Consider the following 24,835-nt stretch of genomic DNA (forward strand, 5'->3'; position numbering starts at 1 on the left):
AGAAGTGGTGCTTTGATGCATTTAGTACAGAAGAAAAGTCTTTGATGACAAGGAAAAGAGTCTATAAATAGGAATTTATTCAAAACAAATAAAATGCCCATTAGCACAACATATATACAAATTTATCATAACTTATTTCACATTCAACAACACTGAGAAGTGCAACAGTAATAATAGCAATAATCAGTAAATGTTACATGTGCACAGTACACAAAGTGTTTTTAACAAAGTGCATGGAAGTGCTTTTGTCATGAACGTGCATGTCGTGCTCTACGTCATGGACTCATCAAATAAAATGCTGTATCTGAGTGACTGACAGATATTGCAATATGAGTTGTTGTGCGAATGGTAATTTCTGTATAATTTTTTACCAAGAAATATATAAAAAAATTATGACAATATGATTTTTTGAGGGGTATCTGTCCAAAGCACGTGCCTTATGTCTGGAATATGATTTGTAGGCCGATGTTTCATTTAAAATGGTCTGTTGTGACACATTTTGCCTTTATCAAAAAGGCAGCTCCTTTGGATATTGCACTTGGCTATATGGCAATTTTAAAAATATTTTTGATTAAATGTGCAGCCCTAGAGTGAGCCATGCTCTTAGCATCATGCTGATTTGCTATACAGTACATATATAAACAGGAAGTGGACAAAACAGCAGAAACATCTTATAACGGCCTTGACGAATTTGAGGGAGCTTAGCATCAACTAGATTCTTACTTGAGGTTGAAATCACACGGTGGTTGTCGATCCATTCTGCTGATCAGTACATAAGTTAATTCAACCTATGTATGCACAAAAAGCTCCTCTAAGGGATCACCAGAGTTATTAGAAATCATCCTGAGGGGCACGTTAATGTCTGCACCAAGTTTCAGGGCAATGCATCCATTAGTTGATGAGAAATTTTACTAATAATCACAAACTAGTCCATACCCATTGGTACCTTTGTCACCTTCTACCTATGCCAGTCCTCAATGCCTATGTGCAGTTTCACATAGATTGACCACGTCAGTGAGTAGAAAAACGTGGGACAGACAGAATGACACACTGACAGTTTCTGTGATTATGTACAGCATACCATACCATGACTTAGTCATACCAAAAATTAGGAAAAAAACCTGATCGGTCGCGTTTTAGCCATTTTTAAGCATTTTTCTGTTGTTATAGCGCCACCCAGTTGCCAATTACACTTAAATTTCTCCAGTCACCTTGAGGTGTCCTGTTCTACATATCTACCAAGTTTAGTAAAAATCCATATGACGGTTAAGCCTAGATAACAAATTAGCTCTCTAGCGCCCCCATTTTGTTTGATGGGGTCAATAATGGAGGAGTCCCCTCAGATTATGTGTGGTCATATGCCCACAAAGTTGTGTGGTGATGGGTGAAACCCTTGAGATGTTATACACCTTTATGTGATGAGCCACGCCCTCCGCAATATTCATTGCCTTATAGAAGCTCAGTTTTAGTAAGTTTTCCAACTTTTGCCAAGAGGGAACTTTAGATATTGGTCCCTAGATTATGTTCACCCAGTTTCATGCAGATCGCTCAAACTTCCTAGGAAGACATCGATTTTAAGTGTTTTTCAAAAAATTGTGCAAAGTTTCATGTCTCTATGACATACGGGGCATGAGATATGCCCATTCAAAGTTTGCAATTTCAATCGGTTGCTATAGCGCCCCCCTTTGGCCAATTGATGTGATATTGCTTCATTCGCATCCTCCCATGACCCTCTACCACTGTGCCAAATTTCACATGGACTGACCAAGTCAGTGAGGAGAAAAATGTGGAACAGACAGAGTTTTCGTCATTATATAGTAAGATAAGATGTCAACATCATGGTATCGCTATAGCAAAAGTCAGGGGATCACCAGATTCAATGGGCTTCATCTTCATGTTTGAACAAAATTCCTGTTTTGTTTCTGTTGTTTTGTCCACAGCCTGTATCAGTGTGCGCCTGTATCTCCTTCGTGTGGATATACCTCACACTGCACCTACTCACACCCATCTCTGCTTCATCTCCCACGCCCTCTCGCTCATCCAGTCCTTAGTTCTGCTAGCAGCTGAGCGCTCCGCCCCGAGCACCAAACAGAGCCGGGCCAGTTTGAGCCGGTTTCTCTCCAGGTAGTTCTGGGTGTCTCTCTGCAGCTGGTCCAGGGCCCACGGTCGGCTCTCATCCAGGGACACCAGAGAACTCAACATGGGGTTGAAGCGGAAGTACACGTCTGGAGCCAGCAGATCATCCAAAAGGGTGTGGACCCCTTCAGTGTCGGTGGCACTGCTGACCAGGTTGCTGATTTTGGCCCTCAGGCTAGTGGAGGTGGCAGGTCCCTTCTTAGCATTGTCATAGCGACCGGTGCCAAGTGACAGCACACACTGGAAGGGCTGGTTGGGCCACAACAGACGGCTCTCGTGGACAGCTAAGGCACAGGGATTGTTCATGAGAATCCCTCCGTCCTACGAAGACACACAGAAATCTATAAGTGTGTAGATGTATTTTTTTCTCAATTCAAACCAACTCAAGAGCCAAAACACAAATCCCTGTCAAAATTCTGATTCTTCTATTTAGTTAACTTGGAACATGAATATAGATAATAAAACTAAACAGCTTTACAAATGATTGTAACACTGTCTTTTTTCTTTTGAAGGGAGGACAGTTGACATTTTTAGGGTGGATTTTTCTTCCCAGATATTACCATTTTGTCTTTGAAGTTAAAACAAAAATATGGCTTTGTGGGCACCACAGGTCATAAAGGTGTGTCAAGTCATTCACACAGGAAAACAATACTGTCCTAATTTCAGTAGCCTAATTGGTGGTTGTGTGAAAATTATTCTACCATTAAATGTAATTGGGTTACACCACCTTAAATTCATAAAGCTTTTAAGAGTAAACAAGTTTGTCTCTCTTAGTCACGGAGAGGAGCCAAAAACAATGTAATTATGCTGAGGAAGACCTTGTGTTTTTATGAAGTGAAACATAATGTTTAACCCAGCTTCCTCAATAAATTAGTTTCACACAGTCCCTTATCAATCAATCATTTATATGTCACGTAGAATGATACAAGGTACAGCTCCAGTGAAAGGCGATTATGTCTGCTCCTTCAACTTCGCCCCTCCTGAACACAGGCAGCAACACTCTGAAGCCACCTCTGAACGCTGTGGCACAGGATGAGGAGGAACAGGACAGCACCTCACACTCCTATTGCTACACCAGTCGCCTAAATTAGTGGTTGTCAAACTTTTTGTGCCCAAGGTGCGCCAGAGGGCAAGCCAAAATCTCAAGGCACGCCTGTATTTATATCTGTGCACAATAACATGTTATCACTCTTATCATGACATAAGACAGGTAGCTCGTAGTTCGTGATACTATCTGCTTTTTTTTCTCTTTCATTTCAGTGGTAGGTCGTCTTCACTGGTGCTTTGCTGTAATTTGCTCCCTACAATAAAGGGATCCATTGTCTCGCTCACGGCCTTCTCCTTCTAAATGTTCACACAGGCTGCAAATGAGGGCTTCTGATGTGTCACACAATTATAATTGTCTTCTGCTTATCTCTCATTTACCACATTACTGTTTAATTCACATATAAATGTGTTTTAAGTTGCATAGTTAGTTCCAAAACTCCACCTAAAATGCAGCAATGACATCACCCTCCTACCTGGTGAATGTCACTTTGTAGGGTAAACTCCTGGAAGTATCCTGGGGCAGCTGATGATGCTCGCACTGCCTCCCACATCTGGCAGCCTGAGCCTCCTGCGTAGCGGCAGAGAGACCCTGGTTTGTGGTTGTAGTTGCGGAAGACAAAGGCCTTTGGACTGGTACCCCAGTTAACCACTGCGCTGACTGCTGAAACCTGAGCAGACACCAACAACACCCTCTGTGACATGTTCACAAAACCTGTGCACACTGCAATTTTGATGTTAAGCATCAACAACAAAAATATGGTTCTAATCTTATCTATAATGACGAAAACTCTGTCTGTTCCACGTTTTTCTCCTCACTGACTTGGTCAATCCATGTGAAATGTGGCACAGTGGTAGAGGGTCATGGGAGGATGCAAATGAAGCAATATTACATCAATTGGCCAAAGGGGGGCGCTATAGCAACCGATTGAAATTGCAAACTTGGAATGGGCATATCTCATGCCCCCTATGTCGTAGAGACATGAAACTGCACAGAGATGCCTCTCCTCATTAGGAACAATTTTGCCTCAAGCACCCATAACTTCCGCTTATATAGATTTTCCGCCATTTTGAATTTTTTGAAAAACATTTAAAATCGATCTCTTCCTTGGAAGTTTGACCGATCTGCATGAAACTCGGTGAACATAATCTAGGGACCAATATCTAAAGTTCCCTCTTGGCAAAAGTTGGAAAACTTACTAAAACTGAGCTACTATAAGGCAATGAATATTGCGGAGGGCGTGGCTCATCACATAAAGGTGTATAACATCTCAAGGGTTTCACCCATCACCACACAACTTTGTGGGCATATGACCACACATAATCTGAGGGGACCCCTCCATTATTGACCCCATCAAACAAAATGGGGGCGCTAGAGAGCTAATTTCTTATCTAGGCCTAACCGTCATATAGATTTTTACTAAACTTGGTAGATATGTAGAACAGGACACCTCAAGGTGACTGGAGAAATTTAACTCTAATTGGCAACTGGGTGGCGCTATAAGAACAGAAAAATGCTTAAAAATGGCTAAAATGTGACCAATCGCTGTGGCTCCCCCTGTGGCCCAATGCTTGTTTTTTTTCTAATTTTTGGTGTGACTAAGTCATGGTATGATATGCTGTACATAATCATGGAAACTGTCAGTGTGTCATTCTGTCTGTCCCACGTTTTTCTACTCACTGATGTGGTCAATCTATGTGAAACTGCACATAGGCATTGAGGATTGGCATAGGTAGAAGGTGACAAAGCTATGGGTATGGACTAGTATGCTAATAATAATGCTTTTATTTTGACCGCAGCAGGGGGTTTGCTTTAGCAGCTGTAGCCTCATGAATCCAACAGTATTTTAGCAGTGCTGTGAGCCTAAAGGAGTTTTTGTAAAATCTCATACCATGGTGTTTGCAGCATTCTTACCTTGGGACTCAACTCATCTCCTGCTGTTTTGATAAGTACTCTTTTTCCCAGCTTTTCTCTAAACAGGATGAAAACAAAAGCTTCTGTCAGACCAGACTGTATTGCCATCTTATTAACATGTTGAGAATTCACTTCTTTCACTGAAGTAGTTGTATAGTGTTTTCAACTCTATATCTATCTATTGGAAATTCGTTTTCTGGTAATGTTTTAGAGCGCTATCCTCTGGGATTTTTGCCTCACAATACTCCTGAGTTGTTGTGCTTTAAAATTCTAAATAAAACCGAAATAAAATCAAAATTCTAGTACAGTAGTATTGTCTCCCAGGTCTCAGTGTCGTAGTAGGAGTGACTCCAGCCCATCTTCACGGTGCCAATGAGCGGGTTCTGCCGAAACACTTCAGAGCCAAAACGACGATACATGTCAGCGCACTCCTCCAGAGAAAAATGGGCCAGACCCAGCATGAAGGCAAGAACTGCACCTTTAATAAACACATGCAGAGACACCCAAGTGAGACACAAACTGACGGATTCAGACTGAAAAGCATTGAGATGTTGGTGAGAATAAACTATTTAGCTATCCTGTTGTTTGTCACCTGTGCTCACTCCACAGATGTAGTCAAACAGCTGGTGGATCTTCTTGCCTGTCTCAGCTTCCAGGAGCTTTAACACCTGCAGAGGCACCACACCTCTGGAAAAGGCAAAGACACAATAAATAAAACAGAGCAAAGACATTATGAATTGAATAAGGAAAATAAATTAAACTACGGATTCATTGATAATAAAAATAATCCCAAATTGCTGCTTCAGTCCTTCATTAAAGGAAATTAAGAGCATATCTATAATTCAGCATCTGAGTCGGGACTGTCTGCTCATTGCTCTGAACGTGGAGGTGGCTTAGCTGGCGGCTAGCAGCAGTGTTACAACAGTGTTAACAGCATGATAAGTGTAAACAGTGCTTGCAACGGCATCAGTGCTGACAGAACTGACAAATGGTGAACCAGAGGGTGGAAACTACGCTTCCAAAATGATGCTGTGTCCTGATATCAGTGGAAACTAGAGTATAGGCCCAGTACAGAGCAGTGGCGATCAGCTAGCCAGTGAGATAAACACACAGGGACTCATGTCACGCACTGACACGCACGCGTGGCCGGGCCGTCTACCACAACAAAGAACAGAGAAGCTCGGATTGCAACACACACAAAGGGAGCTAGTGACGCCATTAATCTACTATATCTTTATAGCAAATAGTTGTTTGCTGCTATATTAATGTTTTGTATGTTGTATACAGCTCCTTTAATGGTCAGTTTTCTTACAGTTACCTGGTGCCACCACCATCAATTGAGAGCACTCTAATGCCACGACCTTTGACTGGATCCACATAACCGATAAGAGCCAAGCTTTCTCTTAAGGCGCTCTGAAGCACCTGACTATCTCTGCAGGTTCGTCGCCTCTTCAACAGCATGACTGCAGTTTTCTCCTGGAAACAGACACACCATTAAAAATTCACTGAGGTCAAATCAGTTTGTTGAATATTTGTAAAAGTACTCGTTTCCCTTCCAACAGACCTGCCACATCACAGCTTTGCATGATGGGTAACGGATGAGGTGCTCATTGAGTGCCTCGACACAGGCTAACAGAGCTTCTGGAGATGAAGCCTGGGACAGAGTGACAATCCACCTTCGCGTCATTTCCTCTGCCTGCCTCCGATTCAAGACGAGCTGGGAACATACAACCAGGAATTATTAATAAACATTTGCGTTTAATGTGTTTTAGCTTCTCTAACATTACCAGCAATGTTTTTGCAACATGTGGGGTCATAGCTTCAATTCAAATCTAAGCTTAATTAAGATCAGGCATGATAAGGCATTCAGCATGATCAGTTTCTCATATTCTTGATCAATCTCTGAACATGTCAGCTCACCTTTTTATTCAGTATTGCCTCTGGCGAAGTGATGGCAGGTTTGGGTTTACTACTCTGTGTCAAGGGGCCCAGCTTTAGATAAGCACCTAGGAGGTCAGGGATGGCACTCGTGGGGTGGCGAAGGCAGTCGATAAAGGATACAGTCTTGAGTCTCTCAGAGGTAGTTGATCCAGGGTCCATCTCTGTTAGGACACTTCTATTGATGTCCTCATTCAATTCACTTTGACCCTTGGAATACTGATTGATGTGACTGGCCATTTGGAAATAGTTCTCCCCAAAGTTAGTGGTATTACGGCTGCTGTGGAAAAGGCCCCCACTGACAGGGCTGACAGGTTCTTCTTGCTTCAGTTGTGACATGGCACCTTGAGCTGGTGAGGTAGACTGTGCTTTGTAATTGCTTTTTTCTATAGGAAGGCTCCTATTCTGATCTTGTTTGACTTGTTCTGTAACCTTTGCACCAAAGTATTTATTGATGTGCCTTGCAAAGAGGAGGTAGCCCTCCTCCCAGCTGCTGGAGACATTGTTAGCTTCCACTGTTGCCTGATTTGCACCTGATTTCACTTGAGACATTTCAGCTTCTTTCGACTTTATGATGTATGTGTTTTGCATTTTTCTCCTCGTCTGCTTCCTGTTTGTCCCTTTGGTGGAGGAAATGATTTCTGTATTCTCCTGCATTTGAGCCTCTGTAGAACCGCGAGAGAAGACGGAGTTTATGTGATTAGCGACGTAATTGTAGCTCTCACCGAATGTTGTCGCCAAAGAGCTCATGTGAAATAGTTGCAGTCCAGAATTGTCCTGTGTTGAAGGACTTGATCCTGAGCTCTCTTGTTTGCCTTTGCTTTTCAGGGTCTGTGTTGTGTCTTTGCCTTTGGATACATTCCGCTCTCTGACTGCCCGTTGACTTAGACTACGCCTCTGTGACCTGCCAAGATATTCTGGAGTTGTCACGACAGCGCTAGTGTTTTCAGCCAGAAGTACAGCATCCTTTGTCTTAAAATAAACGTTAATGTGTCTGGACATTTTATGAAATGATTGACCGAGACGTCCTCCCAGTGAACTCAAAAGAAAACTGTTCTGAGCCTCCTCAAAGATCCCAACCGGAGCTTCGGATTTTAATGTATTCTTATTGGAGGACGAGTAAAAACGCACCACATGGAGATGTTTTAGTTCTTTGGTAAAATCTCTGAGGAAGTGATTAGAGGTAGAGCCAGTATCACTGTGGTTTAAAATCTTAAAAGCAGCTTTTCTTGTAAATCTGGAGGGACGAGGAGGTGACAGCAGTGAATATCTGTGGAAATCCAGACCGAGTGGTGACTGAGCCAGACGAGGGTACTTTCGGAGAAGGCTCATTAGGTAACTAATTTTGCAGTAAGATCTCAAAGTCTTGTTCACAGAACTTGAACACAAGTTGGTGCTGAGGTAGCGACCCATGTTTGACCCGTTGTGGTGAGCAGCAATCAGTCAAAGTCCAAATGTGACTCTTAAGCTTGCACTGATTTAGGCTGTAGCAGCATTTTCAACAGTAATCTAGGAAGATACACAAAACAAACACATCAGGGCGAGAGTTTACAACAGGGGGTGGCAACTTTTACTGTTAAAAGAGCCATTTCTAACAAAAAAATCTGTCTGAAGCCATATTAAGTCTAAATCAGCCCATCAACATTAGTCATTCAGTTATATGAGATCCTACAAGGTGGCTACTCTTATTTAGCACTTCAACTTTGCAGCATTGGTGGTGAAAGCAAATGAATCTGTCCACACATCCTTTACTTTCCTCCAAGGCTTTCTCTTCTTTGGATTTGGAACCCGTAGTTAGCCACGCTAGAGAGACTCCAGGCCACCGCTACTTAAGTTCATTAAGTTAGAGGAAAAGGCACCTGGTGATAGACGTATGACGCATTTTAGTTGATGAAACATTAAAGCTTTTTTTAATTGGATGTACAGGCTGCACATTTTGACAGTTGCAGAATTCTGTAATCACTTCAGGCCTACAACAATGAAAAATGGAAATCTGAATGTTAAAAAATAACCGTTATTCATTTCCACGTAATTTTATGTCAAAGTCACAGGGAGCCAATGGAGACGGTCTGCGTGTGGCTCCAGAGCCGCAGGTTGCCTACCCCTGGTCTACAACCATGCCAGCAGCTCTGTGAGACAGTTTTTTAGAACAGTGACGGTTTGAGCTAAACGCTAACATCAGCAATGCTAACAAGCTAATTTTGCAGATATAACATTGTTAACCAGGTTCACCATCTCAGTCAACATGTAAGCATGCAAGCATTTGTTAATTAGCAATAAACAACATACAGCTGAGGCTGATGGGAGTTCCACTTTTACAGGTATTTGGTTATAAACTTAAGTATTGAAATTTTAACCTGGCATCAGATGAAAAATCAGAGGACGAAAGTTTTCATGATTATTTGTAGAGACATTTCAATAACAAAGAATGTGAACTGGAACAGAGTAGTAAATCTTTGGTGCTCCCTGTCACTGGGGAGGTCCATTCAAAGACAAAGAATCTGGCAAAAATATCCAAGTTAAAAGAACAAAAAAAGTGTTGAAGGTAGAATGCAACAGGTAAAACTTATTATGGTCTATAGCATTTTATAAAATCTATGTTTACATTTTTTTACTAGGTATTTTCCATATGTTTGGGACTCTTATGGTTTGAATACCAGGGTTAGTGCAGTGGTTCCCAAATGGTCCAGCCACGGGGTCCAGATTTCTCCTTAGTCATTAGTTTAGGGTCCACACATTTTAATATATTCAGCATCCTACCTGCATTTGGCCATGTTGTCGAGCTAGTTTGCTGTCTCTGTCAAGTAACTCTGGAAATTTACTGTACTTCAAAATCAAGTGGTTTTTATAAACTTGACACATTCAAAAGTCACTTGCGGTCCATTCAGAATGGACCCAGGACCCACCAGTTGGGAACCACTGGGCTAGTGTATCTAACCTGAAACAACCTAATCTAAAATGCAAAGTAGGGAGAAGCACATTTATCTGCATGAAGGGAGGAGTGGAGTAAAATCCAACATAAAATTAAATCTGCTATTTCTCTAAGTAGCTGAAAAAACAGATGCTGAGTACATTGGTATAGTGAAACATCCTTTCTAGGACAGGTTAGGTTTTGGACTGGTTTCTGAACTGTTTTTTTATTACTGTATAATATTGATGTTCTTTGTCAGGAGTATTAGTGTAAAAATGAGTTATAGGTAACAAGTTTCATATGCGTGTCATTCCCTTTACCTGCCTGCCTCCTAGACTAGACACCAGGGACACACATGAGCCATGTCACTTTCCTGATGAGTTTTTGCACCGTATGCACATCTGTATTTTCAATTTATCAAATAAAATCAATCAATGTCACCCTGCTGGTGACACTAAAGGGAAAGATGAGGAATCAGAAGTCTTCAGGACACATCGTCTGCCAACCATGAATGCTTGTAAACGTCTTGTGCCAATCCATCTGGCAGATAAAGATAGATCACTGAGTACGTGACAATGTTAACCTGCTGGTGGGGTTAAAGTCGGGAGGTCACCAAAGTCGTCATGCTCTGGGGAAAACTACATGCAAGTTAAATCAAGACATACTGTAACTTCTGATGGAGAGTGTGCACTTTACGGGTGAGCTGATTGTGTACAAACAGCAATAACCTTGCACTTGCACCTACTGCATCTCCTCATAAATGTAACATGAAACCTCAGGGCAAACGTATCAGTTCCAATGATGTGTAAATGACCCTCATTCTGCCTGTAATGTGACATAGAAATGTGGCAACACAAGACAGCTTTGCATATAGTTGCTCTATCATACTAACCAAATGAGTATTGTAAAGTATCAGTATGTAAAGCACAGTGCATTCATTAACATTTTCTGTGGTGCCGTCCCTAAGAGAAAGGCAGACAGCTTGGCTATACAGTAGTAAAACGTCTCCTACTGTTGTTTTCAACTTAAGTGGGGGAAGGTCATGACTCAAAGTAGCTTATAGCTACTCTAACCTTGACAGGAAATGTCAGACAGAAGAATACTCTTAAGATTTACCTGTAACACAACACCTGCTTCTTCTCTCTTCACAATTCCTCTTCAGCCAAATCTGTTTTTTGAAACCTAGTGCACCACTTTCAACAATCTGCCACTATTTCTTCTGTGTTTTGACACTTAATTCAACCCTTCTGTCGTGCAGCACTTTAATCTTATTGGTCGAGCTGGACTGGAGGGCGGAAAAGCACCACCAATGCTTTGTAAGACCACACAGGCTTAAGGTCATGTGGTGTCACTGCTGACTGCCAGGCTGGAAGCACAAGTCTAAAATTAGGGAGGGGGGAGACAACTAAAGGGTCTCAGAGAGCTGATGTTAGCTGCTTCTTGCGTCACAGCACGACTCACACGCAAACACACACACACACCCTCAAAAACAAGCAGGCTTCGTAGAAACTGTGCACAGGCCACAACATGAGATAAAAGAGTCTTACTTTTGTGTAGCCTACATACAGGTTACCAAGGAAATATTTACTGGGTTCCTAATGTACAGGAAACAAGGAGGTAAATATAAATATCTCACAGCCCAGTATTTAATCTCAATTCTAAAAAAAGGTAACCTATAAAACTACAAAATGTTAATACAGCCATGTCATATGCTTTAATAATGATACATAAATATATTATAGGTTTGAGTGGCAGTTCAAATGCACCTCTTCGTGTATCCTCCTTTAATAGACAAACCACACATACATGCAATAAATTAGGGGGGCAGCACAGGATCAGCCATAGTACAGCGACCCTGAAACAGTTTGGGGATTTGTTCCTTGCTTGAGGCCACAGGAGGTGAACTAGCATCTCTCCAGCTGCCAGTCCACAGTCCATACTTGATCCGTACGAGGACGTGAACTGGTGACCCTCAGGTTTTCTCAAGTCCCCACAGAGCCACTGCCACTCCCATTACAGTAATTTCATTTTTATACCAACACTGTTACAGCATTGCCACTGCCTTGTTACCCAGTAAAACATAACTGTAACCTTATCTTATTTCTGTCATTTAGATTTTGCTGTTGTGAAAAGGCAACATATAAAAGTATGTAAACCAAAAATGTGTCTGCTTTATACCACAATGTGTTTAGTCAACGTCACTGACCTACAGCCACGACTCATACAACCTTTAACGAGCACATGCTGCTCTGCATTGCAATGTATTGTTGATGCTCACAACAGGAGAGGCTCCGGTGAGGTTAAAAAGTCACGTCTGTATCTGTCTCTCTCTCTCTCACTCACTCACTCACACACACACATACTAGTTACAAAGAGTAATCCAAATGGCAACTTTCATGGTTGGTTTTTCAAGTTCCCTTTATTGTGAGAAACACTAAATATTGACGTCACCCATCATTTCTGTTTATATCTGCTACAAGGCAACTTTAATCATGATCTAGCAAATAATCATGACTGCAACACAACACAAGCCCTGAGGAGCAATTTTCCTCTCATGGCTGATATTATTCTAGACTTACGGTGACATCTAGTGGCAGCTCCCTGACAGTTTGGTTGTCTATCTCCTTTTGAATGAACCTCAATCTGAGACGCTGTGTGCGACAGGAAATTGGCTGCATTTTGCTTCAGTGATTTTCTCTATTCTGTATATTTGTCATAGTGTGACAGCCTTGTATACAGCACACCATTACTCTCTGTCTTTTGCTGTAAAATTTCCTCTCTGCACCGTTGTTTGTTATGGTTAGGAGTTACAAAGCTCAGAGCTCCAGATGATGAAAATCTCAGCGTGAATTATTGATGCAAACATAAAAGAAATTCCTGAGAAATGTGTGTTATTAGCTGTTTTTAAATGTTTTTTAAATTGCCTGTACTTGTTGGTTATATTTCTTTGGATGCTAAATGCTAAACATGCATCGATATTTAATATTCAGGCCAAGTTCAATACACTGAAAACCTTGTTTTGCTTTCATCTTATAACATCAATATCTCTATTTGCATTTCTGGATCAATCTTAGTGGATGTTTTCTTTCTTTTCACCGATTTCACTGACGTGTGTTAAACCAAACCTAGTCTTAGAAGAAAATCTGCATCAAAGTTTGGCTTCAAAATATACACATTTATTAAGGCAGACAGTGTTTCCCTTTAGCTAAGAACAGTCTTTAAACCTGACAGGTTCATGATAAACTGATGCTTAAACTGGACAAATCATGTGCTAGTAATCCAGTTCTTGACAGTAAATTAACTTATTAAACATACTTTATTTTCTCTGTGGAAAGAGTCATTGTGTTTTCTTTTCACAGCGTCCTGAGGTGCACTCATCCCCACGTCCGGTCCACTTTAAGCGATTCCTGGCAAAGATGGCATAGGACTTGTCCATGTACGGTCTCAGAGGTGACCACATCATAAGGCGACCCAACCAGCCGAGGCCCACTGCGCTGTACATGACTGCAAACGCTGGGACCCCACGGTGAACCTGCCAATACACAGGAGGTTAGCCCACTGGCTTCACACTACATATAGGCTAGTCTGCAACATTCTCTAAATGGCAACTTTCCATACAGAATATCACAGTCCCAGTAAAGTCGGAGTGATTTAAATTTACCTCGCCTCGGTCATCAATCACATGCATTTCCTCCATGGCCATCTCGTAGCTGACATCCTTGTATTTCTTTCCATCATAGCCTGGCAGGGCGATATCAATAAAATCTACTTTCCCAGGTCGGTTCCTCTGCAGAAACTGGAGGAACTTGATTTCCGTCACACATATGGGACAAAGCCCATCATACAGCACCTGAAACAAAGCAGGGACACAGTGATAACAACACTTTTATCTTCTGTTTTCAGTTTCACCCCAGAATATTTAATTCAATCAAGTGCTCAAGTTATCCTGTCTAGGTCTGCTCGAATGTGGTACAACAAGTGTTAAAACCAGGTTTGCTGTGAGGAGGTCCCACTACTACTTTTCTAGACAACCAATGCTCTATCGAAGGTGATCAATATATAACGCTGTGAACACTGTACACCCCTGAAGCTCAACAAAATAATATAACTGACAGACATCTGAAATTATTCTAAACATAAGTTATATTGTTTTGTATCATTCATTCAATCATTTTCCGTAACCGCTTATTCTAGTGCAGGGTCGCAGGTGTGCTGGAGCCTTTCCCAGCTGTAATTGGGCGAGAGGCAGGATGCACCCTGGACAGGTTGCCAAACTATCACAGGGATGACACATATATTCCCACCTACGGGCAATTTAGAGTAACCAAATAAGCTAATGTGCATGTCTTTGGGTTGTGAGAGGAAGCTGGAGAACCCAGATAAAAACCACACTGACATGTGGATAACATATTATTACACTAATAAAAAAAATTTAAAAAATCCAAAATTAAAATCAAGAAAAATTTCTGAATGAAAATGTGAGTACATGAACATTACAGTCCTTTGTTTCATAAAGAATTACATGTGCAACAAAATTAATTTAATCAGTATTTACTTAAGATTACTGGGTTTTTTTGCTTTTTTGTTTGTTTGTTTGTTTGTAAGACAACTGCAAATAACTTAAAACAATTCCACTAAGAAAAGAAAAAAAAATAATAAAAAAAATCCTGAAGGATGAAAACAAAGAAAAAATACATTAAAAAAAAAAAAAAAAAAAAACCCGCAGAAAGTCCAAAATTATGACGTCAAAACAAGACTTTAGCCAAATTTAACTGTGAGATAGTACGTCATAGTTTGGGGCTAGTATCCAATACTACTTCAATTCTGCTTTACACAACGTTAGACATTCAAAAGCTGCATTATATTTAGTAATACTAAACAGTGCAACATATTTTTTCCACGTATCTTAGCTACTGCCAGCTGACATTTAAAGCCAGGCTGAGAAAGGGGGTATCTGATGTCGGGGTCCGTGACCCCCCCACCCCACCCCCACTCCCTACACACACACACACACACACACACACACACACACACACACACACACACACTCAACTTTTGCAGCTGGGCTGAAGTTAAAATTAAAGTTTCACAGGAGTGGAATCGCTGCTGCTACTGTTGCTGCTGCTGCTGCTGCTGCTCGACCCTTCAGACTCCGGTGCTCCAGATACAAGCTTCACATACACTGAGGTGATATTTCCGTCAAAGTTAACTAGAAAACTAGATGTTTATCTGCTGGTTAACTGTTGGCCATTACTAGACTGCAACTGAGCTAACCGTTAGCTGCTGAATGAAAGTGCGTACACGCGGAACTTTGATTCATTAACCGTTATAAAAGTGAACGAAACTGCACGTGCGGTACATTAGAGAGTATTTTATTACAGACAGACGAACCACTCAGTTTGACTTTTGTATTAACAAACGAGACAATACACTAATTTAAATACTTTTGTTGTATAATATCGACAGAGTGGGGGGTCTTTCTGTGGCGGACATCTTTGGCTAGCGTACAAATAGACTTGGCAGCGGACTCACCATTCAAAGTCCTAACGTTGCTGTAACGCTAGCTTGGCCGACTGAAGGAATTAACCCCACGTTCATTGACTACAGCTACTAGAAAGCATACAGTTTGAATTATGCTACTTTTCATAGATAAAATAACCCGATAGATTATTGGTGGTAGACAGACATGGCTGCAAAACTGTGTGTATCACTGGAAAGTGACAAAACAAAGCCCCTTTAAATGATAGCAACACTGTTAGCTTAAGCTACTGTAGCCTTCACTCGTGTATGGTTGTAGCACATTGCCAAACTATCGAGTCATTAAGTCAATTAACCTTTAATTAAGCCAAGAGTTTATGTGCAGACTGTGAGATAGCAACAAAGGGAGAAACTTACCTTGACGCCTGCAGCCTCAGAGCTGAGGGTCCGATGCTGATGTCTACAGAAGGCGGGTACCGTTGAGTTTACCCGACTGAGCAATCTGGTCAAACCCGAAATTCCACTCACTCTGGAGAACATCTCCAAACACACTGAACCCACCACAACGGCGAAATAGCTAAATAAATGGGCGAGTCCCCGGCTGAACAAACAGCTTAGCTAGCTCCTGTAAGTTAGTTTACAGTACCTGTTTGTGCAGCAAACACTAGCTAACGTTACCAGCCAACATCGTTACACAAGAGGTTGAGTAACACACACAGGGGTCACCCTGCAGACGGTGTTCAGAACAAACGCTCAACAGAAACCTGTATTATCTGCGTCCTTCACATCCGCCTATTCGGTAAGATAAAATTACATTCATTCAAACTTGTAAATCAGTGATTTAGTAGTAGCTGCTGACCGGAGAGCACGAGCATGTCTGAGGGGGGCGTGGTGGCTGCGTGGCTGCACTACAGTGCAAGAGGTCTCACTCTGCTGCTTTTAATAAGCCGGAAGTTACTGGGGATAAAAAGCTGAACTCACCCTGATTTATAGCCTCTTTTAATTGGTACATTAGAGAGAGATAACTTAAATGAGCATCTGTAAGTGTATTAGCTTAGTGATATTCCAACATGCCCTCATGTACTAAAGATTAATTAATTTTGGGGTAATTTCTTGCAGAGTGTTTTTCATCATTCTTTAGAAACAGCTGAAACACAACTCTGGGTTATACTCTGAGCTAAATGGGCACCCACATTAATTAAATTTGAGCACCTCATCATTTTAATTCAGATAAAAGACAGCTTATTTTGTTAGTGTTCAGCAAAGGCAGGTCAAGGGCACATCTGTGGCTGAGGCACAAGGGGCTCCTGTTGTGGATGAATGCAAACAAAATAAATGTTGTCTCCAGGAGGGCTGCTGCTTTCTCTGTATATGGTCACTTGTGTTTGTGGTGCAAGAGCACGTGATGAGATCAAAGGCCTTAGAGCAGGGTCTTTCTGAGGCAGCCACAGCCTGGTACAACAGCAGGGTTTGTAGCCTGGCCAATACGCATTCAAGGATTGTGCAGAGGTGAGCTCTTGTGATTTGTAGAATGTGTGTTTCAGGGTCTGCATCATGTGAGCGTTCACTTTGAAAATGTGCAGTTGTTTTTACTCTGTTCACTTCTTTTTACCTGTACCCATTAGCCAGCCAGTGGACCGAACATGCCCCCTGCAGCAGCAACCAAACTCGGCTACAAACCACCAGATGGAGGCTGGGGCTGGGCGGTCGTCTTTGGTGCTTTCATCTCCATAGGATTCTCATATGCTTTTCCCAAGTCCCTCACCGTCTACTTCAAGGAGATTCAGGAATATTTTTCAGTTTCCTACAGTGAGATTGCATGGCTGTCCTCAGTCATGCTCGCTTCGATGTATGCAGGAGGTCAGTGAACATCACATATTCTCACACAGCATATTTTATCAACATTTTGACTGTGCAAAGAAATTGTGTCATCAATTTTTTGTTCTTGATTAATCTAAAACATATATAGTGTCACTGCTGTATACTGTTAGTGAAAGATTGTACCAAGGAATTTCTCTCTTCTGTGCAGGACCTTTGAGCAGCATACTTGTCAACCGGTATGGCAGCAGACCTGTGGTCATGGTTGGAGGGCTCCTGGTTAGCGCTGGCATGGTGCTTGCTTCTTTTGGCAGGACTATCGTGCATCTGTATCTTTGTGTTGGAGTAATTGGAGGTAGAAAAAACTTGTCATTAGCAATCATATTAGATATTATGAGAAAAGTTGCTGTTGTTCTTTGTAATGATTGCTTTATGTTGCCCGGCTGTGACTGGCTGATGCAGGGGGATGCAGGAGTTTTTTGATTAACAGGGTCAGTCCACTAGTGTCGTCTGTGCCTGTGTGGGGTTAACTAGGGTGAGCTTGTGCAATGTGTGAATATGTTCTCAAAACACAATGGAACAACTGTGCCCTGTGAAAATGATGCCATCAAAGCAACACCGAGACTTGACTGGACCTAATTTTTTTACTATGGCTAAGTAAATTGGATGCATTAAGAAAATCCCCTAATGCCTGCATTTGCCCCAGACACACCACATGATCACGCTGATACCAGCGAGTAAACAAACCTCTCAGACTTTAAACTTTAATCTAGTAATGTTCCCCAACCTACTGCAGCACAGAAAATACCTGTACGTGCCAGGTTTTATCAATGAATTAAAGATACTGAACCACTGTGGACATGAAATAAAATATTATTAAATGGGAGTTAGGGATGCAACTAACAATTATTTTCATTGCTTATTACTAATTTTATCAATTTATCTGTTAATAGTTTGGTCTATAAAATGTCACAATATAGTGAAAAAAGTAAAGTAAGTGAAAAGAAAGTAGGTAAAAAAAATTATTTTCTAAAAGCAAAGGCAACATCTTTAAATTACTTCCTAAAAATCAATTAGTTTACTACTCTTACTACTCTATTACTCAGGATAATCCACAGACCTTGTTGTGAGCAGTTTCATGTACTGTAGGAACTATTTTCTTTTTACCGAACTAAACCCGCCAATTGTATCGCAGCGCAGAAGGAAGTGTGCATCTACTCATGGACAAGAGGCTCATGCTTGTGACAGCGTAAGATGTAAACATTAATGGCGTCCTCCTCAGCTGAGCTTTAAGGTCTTTGCACACTGAGGTTTTTTTTTCGAATCATCTTCTTCTTTGGGCCACAGTGAATATTCTGCCTCCATCTAACCCTACCCTCTGCACCCTCTTCTCTCACACCAACTGACTTCATGTCCTCTTTCACTACATCCATAAATCTCCTCTTTGGTCTTCCTCTAGGCCTGTTGCCTCGCAGTTCCAACCTCAGCATCCTTCTACCGATATATCCACTATCCCTCCTCGGAACATGTCCAAACCATCTCAGTCTGGCTTCTCTGACTTTATCTCCAGAACATCTAACATGAGCTGTCCCTCTGACGTACTCATTCCTGATCCTATCCATCCTCGACACCCCCAAAGAGAACCTCAACATCTTCATCTCTGCCACCTCCAGCTCTGCCTCCTGTCTTTTCCTCAGTGCCACTGTCTCCAAACCAAACAACACCACTCTCACCACTGTCGTGTACACCCTTCCTTTTAATCTTGCTGGTACTCTTCTATCACACATCACACCTGACACTTTTCTCCACCCGTTCCAACCTGCTTGCACACGTTTCCTCACCTCTTTTTTTACACTCTCCGTTGCTCTGGACTGTTGAGCCTAAGTACTTTAAATCCTCCACCTCCCTGCAACCTCACCATTCAACTTGGGTCCCTCTCGTTTTTCTTTTCGGATGCGCATTTTTAATCCGTCATCCGAAAAAAAATTATGTGCACAGAAACCTTGCATGCTGATTCCGATGCATTTTATTGCTCTTTTTGTTGAGAAAATTTGCAACACGTGACAAAAAGTAAAAGACACATTTCCTCCTTTGTCTCTCATTACCTCTCTCCACTGGAGTTACCTATCTGGCTGTCTCCACTCCCTCCCTGTGTCTGGCATTTAGCACCGCAGCTGCATGAAGGGGTGGAGCTGTCCTCATCCCCCTTTTCTACATCATTATTCACCTGACCTGTTGAACATGAGCTATCTGAGTTATGAAATGATTCTGTGCGTCCCCTTCCTCTGTCTTGTCATGGATGTGTCCCGCTGCCGCATGTTCTTCACTGATTCTTGGTCAACCGTCTCTAAAGGCTCTGACGGATGCAAAAAAAACACAAAAAATCAAACCTCTTTCGAAAAAGTGATGACGGACGAAAGTTTCTGCCTCAGTGTGCAAACATGATTGCTACAATGTGTATTTGCTTTTAGACGTGCGACAATGTCAGACAAAAAAACAGACTGAGTGTGCAAAGGCTTTTAGTGTTAGCTAGCTCAGTGGTGCTAGGTGAGCTAGCAGTAGATGCACACTTCCTTCTGCGCAGTGATCCGGTTGGTGGATGTGGTTCAGTAGAAAGACAACAGTTCCTGGATTATCCTGAGTAACCATATCATGATTTCTGGAAAGGTACATTGCCATTGAGTTTTTCAAATGCTTTTTTTTGTTTTAATTGTTTTGGTGCTTTGAGCGCCACAAACCGAGTGCCATCTAGCTCTGTTTTATTTGACAGGAGGCAGGCATGTCTGTAGTCTCACGTGACCAGCCTCCCTTACTTTGGAATGGGAGTCTGGGGACATTCGTCTTTCGTTTTGCAATAGAAATGGGTGGGGATATCCAGACCACGCGATGGTGTTGCCATAGGTACGGCACGTGTGTTACATGTAACAGAGACGTACCAGAAACACAGAGAGCAGGTTACCGGTGTGTAGTACTGTGATGTAAATTCGTAATGTAGTCAGTCATGGCTCAGGCTACTACACCGAAGAAACGTGGATATTTGTCAGGTTTTTTCGGCATTGGGGAACAGTAATTCCGGTGTAGGCGGGTGTAAGGCAAAGCTAATCAGCCAGGGGCGTCGGTAGTGCGTGGATAGTGCCGGCGCCCCATGTACAGAGGCGATGCCTCGACGCAGTGGTCGCAGTTTCGAGTCCGGCTTGCAACCATTTACTGCATGTCACCCCCCCCACTCTCTCTCTCACCCCATTTCACTCTGTCCTATACGTTAAAGGCAAAAAAGCCCGAAAAAATAATCTTTAAAAAAAACAAAAAACAAAAAAAAAACCTAATCAGCCGTTGGTTGAGGAAGTACGGAAGTACACGGATTTGGATCCAATCATATCACTGGGAGCCAGCGCTAGTTCTATTACAACTTTCCTATGAGAATGTCCACATACGACAAGAGTCAGCCAGCGTGCTGACGTCATCGCCATCTGTGTAAGAGACTAACATGTCTATGGCTGATATCTCCAACACTTGTCAACTTACACTTAAAGTAGATTAATAAACAGCACTACAGGTAAGAGGAAAAAGACGTATTTTTGATGTTGGGGTGAACTGTCCCTTTAAGCTCAGTGTCCACATGCCTCAGTGTTTCTTTATCTGTCTTTAAATTTCATTTTTTATTGAGACACCAGCTTCACAAGTTTTGCTGTATACTCATATGGTCACAAAATCTATTTTTAATGGGATGTAAATGAACCATTTTATTATTTCAACAGGTTTTGGCCTCGCCTTCAACCTACAGCCGTCCCTGACGATCATAGGTACCTACTTCCAGGTCAAAAGGCCACTGGCAAATGGGCTCGCCATGACAGGAAGTCCAGTTGTTCTCTTCACTCTGGCTCCCCTTAATCAGTTTCTGTTTGATTCTTTTGGCTGGAGAGGGAGCTTCCTCATCCTGGGAGCCATTGTTTTGCACTGCTGTGTAGCTGGTGCTTTGATGAGACCAGTCAACAAAAATGCTCACCCCTTACCAAAGACTGAGCAGCCAGAGTGTAATGGGGACACCACTGAGGCAGCTGCTACTTCAGACCCCAGTGCACAGTCAGCTAATTTTCTGACTGAGGGAAGCCAAGGTGAGAGCAGGAGTCAGGGCTGCTTGGCCAAATTCATAGATCTCACACTTTTCAAACACAGAGGCTTCCTCATTTATCTCATTGGTAATGTGGTCATGTTCTTCGGGTTTTTCGCGCCCGTGGTCTTTCTTGCTCCGTATGCCAAACATCAAGGGATTGATGAATATTCAGCAGCTTTCCTGCTCTCTATTTTTGCTCTGGTGGACATGTTTATCAGACCAGCAACCGGCCTGATTGGTAACACCAAGTGGATTCGGCCGAGGATCCAATACTTTTTCAGTTTTGCAGTTTCATACAACGGTGTGTGCCATCTCATATGCCCACTGTTACCTGGATATGCAGGTCTGGTTGTTTATGCTGTCTTCTTTGGGTTGGCGTTTGGGATGCTGTCTGCACTTCTCTTTGAAGTTCTGATGGACCTTGTTGGAGCTCATCGCTTCTCCAGTGCAGTTGGACTTGTCACCATTATCGAGTGCGCACCGGTGCTTCTTGGACCTCCACTTTCAGGTTTGTGAACTTTGAAGACCTATATTTTTTAATTTGAGATTAAAAATGAATAGACAAAATATATTATATTATAAAACAGTGACCAATGATGTGTGCGTCTTTTCTTTCAGGAGCCCTGGTTGATATTTTCGGGGATTACAAATACATGTACTACGCCTGCGGAGTGTTTATGCTGGTGCCTGGCATATTTTTCTTCATCATGCATTACTACAACTACAAGAAACTGGACGAGGAGCGGAGGCAGAGTGAGGCTGTGGAGATGAGGACAAGTGAAGAGACAGCACAACATCAAATGAGCGAGTGTGATAAAATAGCACATGAAACAGATGGATGAACTTGCTGACTTTGATCTTATTTTAGTGGATGGAGAGCGATGACACTGCACAGCCTTTAGAGCAGGATGTACAGTATATGAGGTGATAACAATTATTCTCTACTTTGGAGGAGGTTGTTGGACTCTTTGGACCTTTGCTACACAGATCAACATTTGGTATTTTAATGGTTGTTTTATATATGATATTATTACATTATGTGCCAAATGTAACTCTAATGGCCTTCATTTATAAATCACCCAGAGATGCTGCAGTTTCTTCCAATGCAGTTATGATAATGGCTCTGTAAACTCATATGGTTCCTCTTTGTTCCTTCAGTGGCTGAATAAAAAGTAATTTTCCTGAGGGACTGCTATACAATAACGAGTTCCCCCAAAACACAGAGCCGTACCACTACTGTTTATTACTGTCTTATGACCACTAGATGGCACTGGACGCTGCCATGTGAGATCTCGAGGTGCAACACATCTCTCCTATTAAACTGCAATTAAACAACAAACATCTTCACTGCTGGTTTGGTTCTTTACAGCACTGCTTTCCAAAGTCTAAGTCCTGACCCTCCTGGAGGGGCATAAGATATGAATGGGTCGTCGAGGGTGCAGCAATTAAAAAAAACATGAGAAAATTAAATGTCTGCTGTAAGGACACACTATCTCTTAAAATACCTTCCCTGAAACCCCCTCCTGCTGCCCATAAGTTAAATTCCCACTTTTAGAGAAAAAATCTTTATCCATTCTTCAAGTTTTAGTCTACACAGTAAAATATACTTTCAGTGCCATGGGGATCTGTAAAAGTTGTTTCACTGCGGCATCACTTTAGTGCAGTCATAAAAAAAAATTCAGTATGAGGTTATGGAAATGTGTTAGCATCCTGGTTTTAAATAAGTCTTGGGAACCCTATATGCATTTAATAATAAGACTGCATTTGTATGTGAGGGTAAAGGACTGAAATGTTTTACTCGGCTTCACCTACATAAAGTGTGTGTATAACACCAGCACATTTATCATAGCTACAGGCCAGGCCTTTAAATATACAGGTGTTAAAAAGTGCTGTTTTTAGGTTATTTTTTAAGCGACACTTTCTCAGCAAATGCACGTTTCTGTCACTGTGAAGAACCTAAGAATACAAAATCAAAGATACTGCCTCATCTACCACACCACAGAGAAAATACCTGACAGGCCTTGAGCAACCGCAATACAATACAGAGTGGAGCCATTCAGGAAAAGAACAATACCATTAGAGATGTATGCTTAAATGATCCATTCTTATCATGTCCCTGCAAGGGAGCATATTGACTTCCTTTTGTTCAGATGGACGAAAATTGCTTAAGTGAGGGAATCAATATGTTTATTTATAACCCCAGATAACATTATCTGAAAATCAGATACACAGTGTAAGTCCACAGCTCATAGGTGGTGGTCTTGTCTTTGGATGCTGGTTTAATTTCAATCAACTAAAATATATAAAACTGTTGGGTTATTTTCCCAAAGTGGTTATTTCGATCGAATGTTACACACAACAAGCTCAGGTCTGAACATAAAACTGTCGCCAATCTAGTTGTTAAGTTACGTACAGTGGTGGAGGGATTTATATGTGTGTTCTTAACTACAAGTCCTGATACAACACTGTAAAAATGCTCCACTACAAGTAAAAGTCCTGCTTTAAAAATGTAATTTAAGTTAAAGTACATATGTATTATCAGTAAAATGTACTTTAAGTATCAGGTATTCATTGCAGAGAAATGGGGCCCATCTAATGATACACTATCTATATGCTATGTTACAATATGCTGTTGGATTATTACGATTTATACGTTAATGTGTACATTTTACTCTTGGTTAAAGGTGGAGCTATTTTTAACTTTTTTAAAAAGCGCTGCAACTAATGATTATTTTCACTATGGATTATCTGCTGGTTATTCTCTTGATCAATTTATATTGTCGTTTGTAAGATGCAAGACAATAGGGACAAATGGCCATCATGTTGACCCAGAGCTCAAAGTGACATCTTCAAATGACTTAGTTTGTCCGTCCAAACTTTAAAATATTAACTCTAATTTAATGCAAGAAAAAGCAGTTAACACTTTTTAACTAGTAACTATAGCTATTAAATAAATTGAGTAAATAGTGCAATATTTCCATCTGAAATTTAGTATAAGTTTAAAGTATTGTTTAATGGAAATACTTTAGTTTAGTACAGATACATCAAATTTGTGCACAGGGACAGTTCATCCCAAAATTGAAAATACATGCTTTTTTTTATCAGTCTAGGTTGTTTTTGGTGTGAGTTGCAGAATGTTGAGATATCGGCCGTAGAGATGTCTGCCTTCTCTCCAACATAATGGAACTAGATGGCACTCAGCTTGTGGTGCTCAAAGTGCCAAAAAATACATTAAAAAAACCTCAACAGCAATGTCTCTTTCCAGAAATCATGACCTGATTACTCAAGATAATCCACAGACCTTTCATGCAGTTTCATGTAGGAACTATTTTCTTTCTACCCAGCTGCACTTACCAAGTGTATCACTGCACAGAAGGAAGAGTGCATCTACTCATGGACGAGACTTCAGTAAATGGCTATTGGTGCGCTCCCTGTTTGCAGAAACAGACAGGACTAGCACCCCAGAAGCTCAGCATACATT

General features: G+C 41.5%; 3 protein-coding genes across 5 annotated transcripts; 1 reads left to right on the forward strand and 2 right to left on the reverse strand.

Annotated features, from left to right (window-relative positions):
* Positions 1–55: 55 nt before the first annotated feature.
* Positions 56–11,559, reverse strand: LOC117257808 (calcium-independent phospholipase A2-gamma-like). Its single transcript, XM_033628135.2, has 9 exons — positions 11,061–11,559; positions 7,016–8,542; positions 6,660–6,812; positions 6,414–6,571; positions 5,688–5,782; positions 5,402–5,573; positions 5,096–5,153; positions 3,657–3,851; positions 56–2,457 (listed from the first exon to the last, which is right to left on the reverse strand). Exons 2-9 carry the CDS (start codon positions 8,444–8,446, stop codon positions 1,999–2,001), a joined length of 2,721 nt encoding a protein of 906 aa, XP_033484026.2. The 5' UTR covers positions 8,447–8,542; positions 11,061–11,559; the 3' UTR covers positions 56–1,998.
* A 785-nt stretch (positions 11,560–12,344) lies between these two features.
* LOC117258424 (uncharacterized) lies at positions 12,345–15,971 on the reverse strand. Its single transcript, XM_033629338.2, has 3 exons — positions 15,840–15,971; positions 13,606–13,794; positions 12,345–13,476 (listed from the first exon to the last, which is right to left on the reverse strand). Exons 1-3 carry the CDS (start codon positions 15,960–15,962, stop codon positions 13,282–13,284), a joined length of 507 nt encoding a protein of 168 aa, XP_033485229.1. The 5' UTR covers positions 15,963–15,971; the 3' UTR covers positions 12,345–13,281.
* On the forward strand, positions 14,986–22,698 carry slc16a7 (solute carrier family 16 member 7). Of its 3 annotated transcripts, none has more exons than XM_033629336.2 (5): positions 14,986–15,131; positions 17,048–17,282; positions 17,452–17,595; positions 20,999–21,862; positions 21,973–22,698. In XM_033629336.2, the coding sequence occupies exons 2-5, from the start codon at positions 17,066–17,068 to the stop codon at positions 22,194–22,196; spliced, it is 1,449 nt and encodes a 482-aa protein (XP_033485227.1). In that variant the 5' UTR covers positions 14,986–15,131; positions 17,048–17,065; the 3' UTR covers positions 22,197–22,698. The 3 variants fall into 3 exon arrangements, with proteins under 3 accessions (XP_033485227.1, XP_033485228.1, XP_033485225.1); XM_033629337.2 differs by lacking the exon at positions 14,986–15,131 and adding an exon at positions 16,097–16,221; XM_033629334.2 differs by lacking the exon at positions 14,986–15,131 and adding an exon at positions 16,781–16,931.
* Positions 22,699–24,835: the final 2,137 nt, after the last annotated feature.

Source organism: Epinephelus lanceolatus, chromosome 8 (genome assembly GCF_041903045.1).
Source record: "Epinephelus lanceolatus isolate andai-2023 chromosome 8, ASM4190304v1, whole genome shotgun sequence".
Lineage (NCBI taxonomy): Eukaryota > Metazoa > Chordata > Actinopteri > Perciformes > Serranidae > Epinephelus > Epinephelus lanceolatus.

Excerpts from the sequence above, each read along its gene's own strand:
- LOC117257808 (XM_033628135.2), bottom strand. The coding sequence starts at position 8,446 with ATGGGTCGCTACCTCAGCACCAACTTGTGTTCAAGTTCTGTGAACAAG. Across the intron at positions 6,572-6,659 it reads GCAAAGCTGTGATGTGGCAG|GAGAAAACTGCAGTCATGCT; the intron begins GTCTGTTGGAAG and ends GTCTGTTTCCAG. Across the intron at positions 5,574-5,687 it reads CATCTGTGGAGTGAGCACAG|GTGCAGTTCTTGCCTTCATG; the intron begins GTGACAAACAAC and ends TGTTTATTAAAG.
- LOC117258424 (XM_033629338.2), bottom strand. The coding sequence starts at position 15,962 with ATGTTCTCCAGAGTGAGTGGAATTTCGGGTTTGACCAGATTGCTCAGT. Across the intron at positions 13,795-15,839 it reads CTGAGGCTGCAGGCGTCAAG|GTGCTGTATGATGGGCTTTG; the intron begins GTAAGTTTCTCC and ends GCTTTGTTTCAG. Across the intron at positions 13,477-13,605 it reads TGATTGATGACCGAGGCGAG|GTTCACCGTGGGGTCCCAGC; the intron begins GTAAATTTAAAT and ends GTGTATTGGCAG.
- slc16a7 (XM_033629336.2), top strand. The coding sequence starts at position 17,066 with ATGCCCCCTGCAGCAGCAACCAAACTCGGCTACAAACCACCAGATGGA. Across the intron at positions 17,283-17,451 it reads CGCTTCGATGTATGCAGGAG|GACCTTTGAGCAGCATACTT; the intron begins GTCAGTGAACAT and ends TCTTCTGTGCAG. Across the intron at positions 17,596-20,998 it reads TTGTGTTGGAGTAATTGGAG|GTTTTGGCCTCGCCTTCAAC; the intron begins GTAGAAAAAACT and ends TTATTTCAACAG.